At 41.1% G+C, this 13,551-nt stretch overlaps 1 protein-coding gene across 1 annotated transcript in view; it reads right to left on the bottom strand.

Moving 5' to 3' along the window:
- Window positions 1-260: 260 nt before the first annotated feature.
- ENPP2 (ectonucleotide pyrophosphatase/phosphodiesterase 2) overlaps window positions 261-13,551 on the bottom strand; it is a gene marked incomplete at its 5' end in the record, with an annotated part of 105,667 nt that continues 92,376 nt past the window's right edge. Inside the window, 6 exon segments of the mRNA XM_080800000.1 lie at window positions 261-873; window positions 6,222-6,378; window positions 8,106-8,238; window positions 11,285-11,362; window positions 12,025-12,160; window positions 13,216-13,352. Coding sequence (XP_080656126.1) covers window positions 703-873; window positions 6,222-6,378; window positions 8,106-8,238; window positions 11,285-11,362; window positions 12,025-12,160; window positions 13,216-13,352 — 812 coding nt within the window. The 3' untranslated portion in view covers window positions 261-702.

Genomic DNA, 13,551 nt, shown 5'->3' with positions numbered 1-13,551 from the left:
GAGATTGGCGAGAGAGGGTGTTCAGGAGGTCTTCTGGTTCCCCTCCCCCTCTGCCCTCCTGATTTCTCAGAGATGCGTACCTAAACTCTTTCATCCAGGCCACTGGGACTGAATATCATGGATGTCCCTTTGACTATGTGCATTCTATTCAGCGAGGAAGAGGGCTCAATACAAAAAGAAAAAAAAAAAAAAAGGATGCTTTTCATGCATGAATATACCCAAAGCAAACCCTCTAATTTATAAGTGAAACGAAGGCCAAATAAACCAGAAAAAAACTGAATGTGTGATTTATTATATTTAAGATTGGTCTATAAGGCTTAAATATGTCTGTCATAATTAACAGTAAATGAATGCAACTTTACAAAATCAGTATTTTGATACAGTACAGGACTACATGTGGCAATTGTGCATTGGAAAATTAATATTTCCTCAATGCAAATATCAAATTTGCAGCACCATTTAGAAGCTTCCACTAAAAATGCAAGCTGCAGTATTTATTACAAGCTCTACTCAGAACACAAGACTACCTAAATCAAGCGTTAGAGAAAAACAGTGGAGTCATTCAGGCGTAACATGTCAGATTTGGTACAGGATTAAAATACTAACATTTTTTTTAAATGTCCTGGTTTCAAATTAATAAATACAAAAACAATATAAAAATATACACCAGTTGATAAGACTGCACTGCAGGTGATCAGATAGTTAGATCTCACTCTCGTATGTATGCAGGTATGTCTTTAGCGTCAGAATTTCTGGGTAGCTGCGGCTTGTCTTTCGGAAGAAATCCAGACTGGTGAGCTGTTCGATGTCCCGCACCCGAGCGGTGTGCGTCTTCATGAGTTCTTCTACCCATTGTGACTCGTCCTCCGAGCTCTGCAGTGGAAACAGAGGACAATCAGAGCCAGACTTTTCCAGAGCAGGCTCTTCAAACAGTCAATTTGCTGCGAGTCCACAAATGAGCCCTCCATCCTCCTGAACCCAGAACCGGTGTGTCTTGTTCCTTCCTGGCTTCCCCAGCCGCTCTACCACATTCCTGCTGGGAACATGCCACAAATACGTGCCCTTGGCTGTGAACATTTTCAACAGCAATTAGCTGTACCAGATAAATGAGACATGTGGTGTGAAAGGGTATTTGACTCGATAGGTTTTCAGATCATAAAATTACAAAAACCAAAGGCCCTGGAGGATTCAGCGATGGGTTCCTTTCCCCGCTATTGTCAAACTGCACAGGGGAGCGCAGAGCAAGGGTAACCCGGAATGCTCTTCTGGCTCCCGAGGAAAGCGCAGAGCTGATGCCCCATGCACAAAATCTCACACGGGCGTTCCTGGGCTTTCGGAAGAGCCCACAATATCCAGTACATATATGGTCTATCAGATGGCAAGGAATTGATATTTAAATAATGAGTTCAACTTAAAGCAGCTCAGTAGCTACATCTGGTGCATTAAAGCCCAAGAAACCAAGGTTGGAATTGTGGCTTTATGACTCCCTAGAGAGGAGACCTTGGCCAAACTACTTAACCTCTCTAGGCTTTCTTCATTGGTTCCCATGGAAAATAATGCTTACTTCATCAGCTTTTTCGGATAGTGGGAAGAAGAAAAAGGAAGGTGGGGGGCAAAGATAAAGGAAGGAAACAACGTCATAGAAAAAAGGAGGGAAATCTCTTTCTGTCTTAGCAATTTGCCAATATGGCCTCCTTGGCACAAATTCCAATAACGGATGTTCAGATGTCCCACACCAAATAATTCATTCATATCTATGATGAAACTAAAAAGTAATTCAGGAGGAGTAGTACTTTGCACTTTATAAATATCTTCTTTTACTTTTGTGAGAAGTTGAGAGAAAGAATGAGATCTGAGAGCCCTGAGAATTCTGGGGGATAAGCCTACCTTCATCAGTAGACCTGAGCAGATAATTTCATTCCCAAATGCCTCCCAGAATTGCAATAGCTCCCAAGAGCCATTCTACAAGTTGAAGGGTGGCTGTGTGTCCCAAGGCTGAGCATGTTCAAAAATGCCCTCGCCCAACTCCTTCACAGCACGTGTTCTCAATGAACTCGCCACCAAAGCCCGAGAACCTGCAATGGGTTTTCTCGGAAAGCTCCAACCCACACAGACCTGGACACGGAGCTCCAGCAGCTTTTGCCAGTGCTAAAAATGTACCACAAGGGTGTTGGTTCAGGAAGCTGATGCCTGGCCATCCCGGGCAAAATGAAGAAATAGGAAGAAATTGCTTTGCAGGCTGGGGAAGTAAGGATTTTAACCCTCCATGCCCCACCCTCCTAACCCAAGCTAACCAATTTCTCTACGATTCACAGGAAGAGACAGACCTAAATATAACTCTGCCCACAACGGTACTGACCAATCCTCACTGTGACCATATAATTAACGAAGTAGGAGGTCTCCAAATGGATCAGGATCCCCTCAGAGTAAGCAGAGTAAGCATGAAGCTATATTTTGGGAGAATTTTCATATTCAACTCTTTATTTGATATTTCAGTGGTCTAATTTCTCTTTTGTAAATGCAGTCACTCAAATGTACAAAGGGGTGGAAAGGTTTTTCCTAATTTAAATAGTGGCCAGCTGGGATTATAAGAATTCAAAGAAGAAAGAAAAACTGTCTTTTGCTATTTCTTTCCTTGGGAAGTAATTTGCCAATTTCACTTGAAGGGCATTTTCTTCTGGTTCTCACATGCAGAAATCTCACCTCCACTAGTGGTTAGGAAATACTGGCCATACAACACAGGAAGAAAATATCTTCTGCCTGATGTGAGCTGGCAATCCACAGAAATATTTGCTAGGGGAGACTCTGGTGTGAAATGCCAAACTAGGAACATTCAAATCAAAGTTCATGTGCACCAAGGGAAAGGAAGGAAATGCTTTAAAAATAAATAATTAAGAAGATAAATGCAAACAAAAAACCCACCCATCAACTTGTTTATTGTCTTTCTTGCTACAGACATTTACTCTTCACCTGCCTTTTCTCCCTGACTTTCTCCTAAGTAAGTTTGTGAATTCAACCCCCAGCAGTTGTAAGGTGACCTTCAAAGCAAGGACAGGCATCTGTGCGGGCAGAATAAGAATAAGACACAGGCTCGCCATGAACTCCACAAGAAATATCTCTAAGTTCTAAGCAGAGTCCAGAGCCAGAAAGGGTCGGAAGACCTGGGAGGACGTCTGTGGATTTCATTTGGCAGTTGTGCAATTTGGGGTGACTGAAGAATGCCATTGAACTGAGTGTCCTATCACCAAATTCCCCTAATGACAGAGAGACCAGAACATATACTCCCCAGGAATCTGGGTGTACCTTAAGTGGTCCACTATCAGTCTGGAATGTCTTTGTAGACTTCTGTCTTAAAAATGCATGGCAATTTAGAATTTCACCCCATAATATATGGGTTTAGTTTTTTTGCAGAAATTTTCACCTCCCCATAAGTTTGTAGTAAAACTCAAGTCCAAAGAAAGTATATCAAGTTTTGCCGAGGCATTACGTCACGCTGGTACACCACTGGCTACTCTTGTGGTTATGAGTAATCAAAATGGAGGACATTGAGCTAATAAGTTGACGACCGCCTGTCTTTCACTTTCAGTTGCCCCCACTTCTCCACCTCCCATCAAATTACTGAAAAGATCTTACCGATCCTTCAGTATTATACTGCTGCCTTCCACCCTCTTTTTGAAATTCCCAAGACAATAACCTCACTTCCTGTTCTATGACCTCAATCCCATGAATCTTGCCAAAGCACTTTGAGCACCATGCTTGACCCATTCCAACTTCAATTTATCTCCCTAAAGCCTCAAATGTTGCTGTTACGTGTCAGCATTTTCCGTGGCTACCTAATGCCTGTATGATTGGAAGTTTCTAAGGTCCCAAGGTTCTGCTATGGAAATCTGATAAACTCGAAAGAGGATGGGCTTTTGAAGTCAGAAGCCTTGAATCTGAAGTTCTGCTCTCCTACTGACTGGCCAGGTAAAAATGGATCATACTTTTCCTTTACTACCTAGAGCTTTCAAAACAGTGAATAAAACGGGAGTGGGGGCAGGGGGGAGACCATATATGCCTGCCTGGTAGAGTAAAGAGATAATTAGAAATAATTTATGAGGAGGACCTGCGTAGTTCTTGGCTGGCAACACAGACTCAGAAAATGGCAGCAATGATTACCTCTGCCACTATGGCTACTATTGCTACTATTTTTATTTTAAGTTTGATTCCAAACAACTTTTCAAACCTTATGTCCCACCATTACCCTCATTTTCAATATTCTGGTCAAGCTTCATTAGCTTTCTTGGCCATATTTCAAATTTCCATTTTTTCCCGTATTGCTTACTTGGCTTTGGATATATCCACAGCCGCCATCTTTACCCACAGCTGAAGCCATAGTCCAATAGCTACCTTGCCCATGAAGCTGATAATCTGTGGTGAAGCTATTTTTTTTAATTCAATTAGCCAACATATAGTACCTCATTAATTTTTGATGTGGTGTTCAATGATTCACTAGTTGTGTATAACACCCAGTGCTCATTCTTACAGCTCTTTGCCATTTGTAGCCATTTCTGCCCCTGTTTTATTTGCTCTGGCCCACAACAGACCCCTAGAGTTTAGCAGACTGCTGCTTTTCCCACCACGACTTACACAATTTAGGAACTGAGTAGGATTTGTGACTAAAACCCTCTTCCCTAGATTACATTCCTGCTCCTTCTAGTCTATAAAGCAAAATCATGGGGACTATTACTTCTAAAATCAATCTTGGACCGCAGCCGTTCTGTCACATTAAAGAGATCTGGGGAAGTGATGCGATCGGTCCCCAAGTGTAGGCAGAATGAGCCCAGAGCCAGGAGCCCATAGCATGGCTCCATCCCTGCTGGGGTGTTCCTCAAGACGCCTTCCTGCCTCTGTGGACAAGTCATCTGTGCTATTTGAGAATGGGATCACCTGTTACAACTGTTCTCGTAACTAGCAGTAGATGAAAAATCTGATTTGTAATGTATTTATGCCTGTGTGCATGTGTCTTTTAAAAAAGTTCTTATTAGAGACACTTTCAAACATCCACAAAAGTAGAGACTAATATAAAGAACCCCTGTGAATTCTTACCTAGTTTCAACAAGTATCACAATGTTGTTCCTTTCATCCTACCTTTACAAAGTATGTCTCTTGCAAAAGCGAAGACATTTGGTACTTTGATCAGTTGACAAAATCGAACACATAATTAGAACCACAGGAAATGCACACCCTCACGCTCCTCCTCCCCACACCCTTATACTGAAGGTGACAAAGCTATTCAAACACCAAGTTTCCAGGTGATAAGTCAAGTTTTGTTTGGATCCTTTCTTCGTTCTACTTGGTTACACTGTATAGTCCAAACGGCTTATAGTAAGTGTGTAAGTTTCCCTGGTGGGAATCTACATTAAGAAACAAGAATGAGGCTAAAATTAACAAGTCAAGAAATGACAGATGCTGGCGAGGATGCGGAGAGAGGGGAACCCTCCTACACTGCTGGTGGGAATGCAAGCTGGTGCAACCACTCTGGAAAACAGTGTGGAGGTTCCTCAAAAACTGAAAATAGAGCTACCCTACGACCCAGCAATTGCACTCCTGGGTATATATCCTAAAGATACAAACGTGGTGCTCCGAAGGGGCACGTGCACCCGAATGTTTATAGCAGCAATGTCCACAATAGCCAAACTGTGGAAAGAACCTAGATATCCATCAACAGATGAATGGATAAAGAAGATGTGGTATATATACACAATGGAATACTATGCAGCCATCAAAAGAAATGAAATCTTGCCATTTGCGACAACGTGGATGGAACTAGAGGGTATTATGCTTAGCGAAATAAGTCAATCAGAGAAAGACAACTATCACATGATCTCTTTGATATGAGGAAGTGGAGATGCAAGGCGGGGGGGGGGTTGGGGGGAGATAGGAAAAGAAAAAATGAAAAGATGGGATGGGGAGGGAGACAAACCATAAAAGAGTCAATCTCAAAAAACAGACTGAGGGTTGCTGGGGGGAGGGGGGACAAGGAGAGGGTGGTGGGGATATGGACATTGGGGAGGGTATGTACTATGATGAGTGCTGTGAAATGTGTAAACCTGGCGATTCACAGACCTGTACCCCTGGGGATAAAAATACATTATATGTTTATTAAAATAAGTTTAAAAAAAAAAAAAAGAAAGAAACAAAGATGACTCCTTTTAAAGGACTCGGTCTTTTGAACTCACATTGCAGCTCTCCTCATTGTCAGGTCGGTGAGGGAGGATGAAGGAGGAGACAGAGAGGGGGCCGTCACACTTGTCGGCAGGCTGAGTGAAATCCAGGCAGCTGGTGATGATGCTGTAGTAGTGAGTGGGTACGGGAATAGAACTGCCCTCCACGTACCTAGAGGGAGAAGGAAAAATAAAATGACCACTGATGTAGTTTGATGTAGTAGCTTTCTTTTTAAATGGTGACCAATGAATATTGCCTAAGTCGTTAAAATTAACTCCCATTCAACAGAATCATTTTTCACTTCTAAGCACTAGCCTACTTCTGTGTTTTGAACCTAATGCTTTTGCTGCCTGAATCCCCTCTTTCTCTAGACTTGGCAGAGTGAAAGTGATGGTCCAGGCAAAGAGAACAGCACGAGCCAAGACTTAGAAGCTGGACAGAAGGAACAGATCAAGAGAATAGAAATATGAGGCTGGAAGAGTCAATAAAAAGCCATAATTTGGGGTGCCTGGGGGGGGGCTCAATCTGTTAAACATCTGCCTTCAGCTCAGGGCATGATCCAAGGGTCCCGGGATCGAGCCCCACATTGGGCTCCATGCTCTGCCTCTCCTCCCTACTTGTGCATTCTCTCACTACCTCTCTCTCTCTCAAATAAATAAATAAAATCTTAAAAAAAAAAAAGAGAGAGCCATAATTTGGTGACTTCTGAGGGCTAAGTTGTGGGATTTGGGCATTATGGTTTAAGGAGTAAGACCTCATCGAAGGTTTCTGTGCCAGGAAGAGTCATCACGAGATCCCATGTTGCAGGAAGATAGCTTGCACAAAATTGTGTAAAGTGGACCTGAGGGAGGAGATACTGGAGAAAGGGGAATAACAAGCCCTTTCAAACCACAATGAGATGCTGAACTTGGTACAGAGACCTCATTTACTCAAGGAAATACTAAGGACTGATGAGCTAGTGACGAACCAAGAAATTAAAAAAAAAAAAAATCTTTTCCAGAAACTGAATTACAGAAACTCACAATTCCTTACCTAATTTTTATTACCTTAATTTCAATCATTTTCAACATACATGATTGAAGTATGATAACTTAATTTTGGCTAAAAACTGTTACAATGATTAGCAATAAAATAAATGTACAAGTAAGATGAAATTTCTCTTGTGGATGATGAGAAAGGGAGAGGGATAACTCCTGTTTTATTAATTATATATATGAAAAAATAGCTTTTTATTCCTAATTATCTGTAAAGCACAATTAAACCCTCCCATATTTTGTGCCACTCTCTGTTTCATGCATGTATAAAATTAAATGACTTCTAAAGAGGAGAGGCTGGGTGGCTCAGTTGGTTAAGCAGCAGACTCTTGATTTCCACTCAGGTCATATCTCAGGATCCTGGGACTGGGCCCCATGGCGGGCTCCCTGCTCAGTGGAGAGTCCACAACCCCCCTCCTTCTGCCTCTCCCCCTCTATTCGTTCTCCGTCTCTCGTTTTCTCTCTCAAATAAATAAATAAAATCTTAAAAAAAAAAAAAAAGACATACTGAATCAGAAAATCTAAGGGATTCCAAAAGTACCCCCCACCCAAAATAGAGATAAGGGAAAATTATCATCTTTCCACTGAAGAGTTGTTAAAGAATAAATGACAAATTTTTAAAAAAATCTTTTGGTACATTTCTCTCATGGAATGGAAAAGTCTGTGTTTTCACCACAGAACTCCATTCCATTCCAACCACCATTACCATGTTTAATCAAAGGTCCAAAAGCACGAAAGAAATCATAAGGAGATTCAAAGAGCAAAAGATTTCAGCTCTTCTTGAGTGTGTGAATATTTGAAAAAGAGGCTTAAGTGAGCTCTTAGAATTTAAAACCACACCCTGAGCAGAAATGACAAACTTACTGTTTGATTTTATCCTGTGTGTCATGTAAGCCATCGTAGTCATAGTCAAAAATTGGTCCACTTATCACATTAACTCCATTTCTTTCTGAAGCATATTTCTTCACCAATACCCTTTGGAAATAATTCCAGATTCCTGTGGGGGGAAAAAAATCTGTAATTCATGAACAAAAACTCCTTGCTGTGGTTGAATTCTCTTTAGGATGCATTCTACAAGCCAAAGGTCACAAGCCAAGAGACAGTAGAGCTGTTGCAATTCTTGAAAAGAATTCGCCCTAAAGTACCAGCTGTGTGTCATTTATGAGCCAGCAAAGGGAAAAGTATGGAGACATTGGGAGGGGAGTTCAGCTCACCTAGCCCAGTAAGTCAGGGAAGGGTTCCTCACTGAAATTGCTCCTGAGGTCTGAAGGATAAGTGGGTGTTTTCTAGGCAAAGGGGTGGAAACACACCAGGCAAGGGGAACCGTGTGTACAAAAGAGGAAGTACAGTGTTTGTGAGAAACTGAAAAAAAAGGCCTTCATCTACCTTTTCTTCCTTCCTTCCTTCCTTCCACAAGCTTATTTCCAAGTTTGTGTCTCTAGCCCTGACCCTTCGAAGGAGCTCCAGATGCGTTATCTAACCACGCATTTCATGGTCCTCTTGAATACCTAATAATCATACCTAGCAAAAAATGATCAGAACAGAATTCTTGGTCTTCATTCCCAATCCTGCTTGAACTTCTGGCTTCTCCATCAGTTAATTTCACTCACTCACTCACTCACTCACGTGATCAGGTCCAAATCCTAGGAGTCATTCGTGACGTGGCTCCTTTCACATACACGTGAATAAGCCCTTCCAGGGTTACCACTGTAATACTCTCCCATCATCCAAACCTGACCGCCTCTCACCATCTTCACGGCATCCAACCCGTCTCAGCTACTCCCTTCTCAGCAAAGAACTACCGCAGAAGACAACTTCCCAGTTAGAAACCCTTACTTCTCCAAAGCCCATTTCGTAATAGCCATTGGGATCATTTTGCACCATAATCAGATTGTTTCACGTTCATCCCAACTTCCTGTTCCTAACATTCCGCATGAGGTATCCCTGCAATTAGAATAAAGTCCCAACTTGCCACTGCAGCCCCTGCCTACCTGCGTAACTTGACTTCCTACTTCTTTCCCCCTCAGGTACATGGCTTCCTTCCTGCCTTCCTATCTGCTGAACTTGTTTCAGACTACGCTTTTGTGTTTGCTCTTCCTTTTGCTGGGAAACCTCCCTGATCTGTGCATGTCTGCTTTGTCCTCCTTCATCATTTCTCATTTTCAAGGTCACCCCTGGAGAGGACTTCCCTGCCCACCTTAGCTCCAGATGATAGTACAGTTAGTCGGAAGGATGGAAAGGAGCAGAGTGGGGGAAAAGGAAAAGTGAAAGAAGGGAGTGGCAAGAGAACGGGAAAGGCACATAGTGAGTTGGTTCTGAGATGGTAGGTATAACTCAACTACACTCTGCTCTACATGGGGATGGGGATGGTGAGGTGCCGGCCATTATCACTTCTGATCTCCCCTTATTAAAAAGCACTTGGCTATTTTTCTCATGGTGCTTCTACTGTTCTTTATACCTCCTGATACTCTACTCTGAGTGAGAAAGACAGAGCAGCCCACCAGAGCCCAAATGCCCCAGATGTTTGTAAGAGAGAAAGGAGGCCAGTGGGAGAGTAGTTCAAATGTGAAGCAGAAAAACTGGAAAGGCGGAGAGGGAAAGAAATAACAATGAGAACAGTCAAAAGACCAAACCCACAGACATGTGGCATGTGAAAAAACCATTCCCCTAGGGAAGAACAGGGAGCCCTCTGTGAAAACCCTCTTGCCATGCCAGCCTCGGGGTGGTACTGTGTGTTTCCTTTATTATACTTGGTCAAAAAAGCATCAGCAAAGAATAAAGAAATCCAGGAAACCCTGATTTGTGGAAATTAAATGAAGATGCATTCCATGTAATATGATGACAAATCTATCTATGTGGGTTTCTAAAACATTTCTCAATGGGGCCTAAGAAAAAAACCAGGAAATCTCCTTTTAAAAGCTTACTTTAATTTTCACTCATAAGCCATGGATTCTACACCCTTGAATAAACCTTCACTTACTAGCTAGGACATCAAATAAACATTTTTTTTTCTCTAAATGACGTTGGCCATTTCACTGATGTCAAGTTGGTGGAGCTTGCCACTGTTGATGGCACTCCACAATCACATGTTTGGATTCTGAGACTTTATTTCAGCCCCAAGGGTCCTGTAACACTGTCAGTGCTCCTTTGCCAAGTGGAAGCTGGTAGAGGCGCTTCTCTTTCCTATCTTTCCTATAAGCATATAAGTCTCTTCACTGGAAAAGGAGGTAAAAGTTATTCCAGAATGTTTTCTCTATCTTTGAATACATGGATAGATAGATGGATGGATACATGGGCAAATGGGTAAATTCTTTGTAATGAGAAATAGGAAATGGATTATTCTGGCCATGGGACAACTAAGTCATAAATCCATATAAACCATAGAGATCATGCAATCAAATCTCATAATTTTATAAATGAGAGGTTAAATGACATTTTTATGATTACATAGCTAAGTGGTCATACTCGGGGGACTAGAACTTGGTCTTGGGGGCAGGGCTCGCTATGCTATTCATAGCATCACTATCATGCACCATCATGTCATATATAAAGAAATTATGAGTGTTCAATGAAACTAGAATAATTTGCAAAGCTCTTTCTGAATTTCACGGTCAACAGTCAGAATACATCATCACCAACAACCCTAAAAGAGAGAAGTGCTAGTAGCTTTTAACAGTCAATAAATAAATGTAGGTGTTGTTAAATGTCAAGTGGCCTCCATAACAGTTGGTTAAGCATCTGTCTTTAGCTCAGGTTATGATCTCAGGGTCCTGGGATTGAGCCCCGCATCTGGCCCCCTGCTCAGTGGGGAGTCTTCTTCCTCTCCCTCTGCCCCTCCCCCTGACTCCTGCTCTCCCTCTCTCACTCCCAAATAAATAAACAAAATCTTAAAAAAAAAGAAAGTTTTAAAAAAAATAGAAAATATAAACACATGAAAGATACTATTATTATCAAAATTAATATAGAGGTAGAAAATGTAAGCGGTAAATTTAGAAATATTTCTTTTCATAAGTAGTAGTTTACTAGGTAAATATCAGACTTACGTTTGAAAGCAGGGTACATCGGAACCATATTGGTTACAAGGAATGCATCATATTTGGCTTCCGGTGAAGAGCTCAGATCTAAACATTAGGCAAACAAACAGTGTCCATTATTTACCAAAATCTACATCAATAAAAAATCAATTTTCTAAAATGGTCCAAACAGCATGAAGTGAATGGAGAATGGATCTGCTCCTTTATTTCTACTCATTCCCTACTTGATACAGCATTCCCTGCTTCCCCTCCCACCCAATCTCTTTTCTTCACCAAGAGCTCTCTCCCCAAAATTTTTACAATGTTTTTCTTCCTACCGAATTTTGGGTCAACTAAGTATTATGTAAAAGAATTCCTTGATTTCACTAGTCTAATTTGGACTTAAAAATGTCATCAAGCTCTTGAGAAATAATAAAAACATTTCCCATATTCTTATGCGATCACCTGTATAGAATTTAAAACATTAAAGTCTTAGTTATATACTATTTCACTTTCAGGTTCCCACTTAATGATGCGAGGGGGTACAATATATATTCCCTTGTACTTCAAAATGCTCCTAGAGCACAAGATTTGTGAAAGGTGGTCTCTCTTCTGACTAATTTTTGGAAGGATCCCACAGAAGTTCCCCTCTTCAATCTCTTCAGTGCCTCTCCAGAAGAAAACCTGAAGACCACTGAAATCTTAACAGTCCAAATTCCAGAAAATAACATCCCTCTAGAATGGCCAGATCCTGATGTTCTATAACTTACAAGGAGGAAAGAGGAATCCATAGGACATCTGTTTATCATTTCTGTAGGCCAAACAGCTTTGACTGAAACTCGGAGACACACGGACATCAGGCCGAACGCAGCTGGTCAGGTACTCAGGGACGCCCGAGACCTCTGCCTGCATGGTGAGTCAGAGGTGGTTAGGAATGCCACCACAAAGACTTTGCTAAAGCAATGGGGAAACTACGGAAGCCAGGCTGCCCTGTCATGACCAGCCAGAACCAAAACCCCTCTAGCTTTCCCTAGAGCTCATACTCTGATATCCTGACTCTAAAACCAAAGCCTCAGTTCCAAATACAGTAAGCCAGGAATTTTCAAACTCCTGTATTATTTAGTGACAGAACTCTTTTATCAAAATCCTAAGTAAAACAACAATATTAAAAAGCAGAAATTGCACTGTTGAAAAAATGGGCAGGATTCCACTGAAGACAGCTTAAAAAATAAGACTCTAAGAAATAATATAGACATACCATCTATACAAAGAGATACTGCACATACAGCTGTACCAGGGGCACAAATGAACAGGAAGTTGGGTTTGCAGCACCGGAAGTATTCACTTTCTAATCAAAAATCAAAAACATGCCTCAACTGCCAAATACATCTTTTTTATTCCAGATGTAAATTTACCTATCTCATCTTCACCAAAACTGAGACTCCTAACATCTTTATTAAATTAAATCTTTATTAAATCTTTTTAATCTTTATTAATTAATCTTATTAATCTTTAATTAAATTAAATATTTATTAAAAAAGATGTTGGCAGTCAAGGAAGCTGTGCAGGGGTGAGGCCCCAGGTTTATGGGAACTCTGTGCCCTGATGCAATTTTGCCATGAGCCTAACACTGCTATAAATAAATAAATAAAGGCTATTAAAACAAACAGCCAAATCTGGGTGTCTTCAGTAATTACTGGGCAACAGCAAGCGGAGTCAAAGCGATGACAAGCATTAGTATCCTCCCTTCGATGTGTTGATAATTGAACATATTCCCGTGAAGTTATTAGAACATTGAATAGAGCCTAATTCAAAATATCTTGCAATAGACTCGATGTCAGATTTCTTTCAAGAAAAATTAAAATCTTTTCAAAGACAAATTTCTGTTAAGCAAGCAATCATTACGTGAGTGCAAGGCACGTAACCGCAAGACGAATATAAAACCCAACTTTTTCAATGACCTGTTTGGAAATAGTGTATGATGTCCAGAGGGGCATTAGGAATATTTCACTATAACCACTTTCAAAGTCAGTGTGATATAAGATATCATATCTCGTCCGATAAAGCACCGCGGGCCGACCGTAGAGGAGGTGTCTCTCTAGGAAAAAGAAAGTAGACTGTGTTAAACACACATTGAACTTTACAACAAATGTGAAAGAAATATTGGAAGAGTCAAGTTGTCCAAAATTTGCTTGCTTACTTATTAATAGTGTGGTTCCTTCTTCTTAATTTAATCAAGTTAGTTTTCCTAACACTTTGTGGTTTATCTGACCACCTAAGCATAGGTCAAAGCTCAC

The sequence above is a fragment of the Martes martes genome (assembly GCF_963455335.1).
Source record: "Martes martes genome assembly, chromosome: 4".
NCBI lineage: Eukaryota > Metazoa > Chordata > Mammalia > Carnivora > Mustelidae > Martes > Martes martes.
The sequence above is the reverse complement of the archived record's forward strand: the minus strand, read 5'-3'. Positions and strand labels throughout refer to the sequence as shown.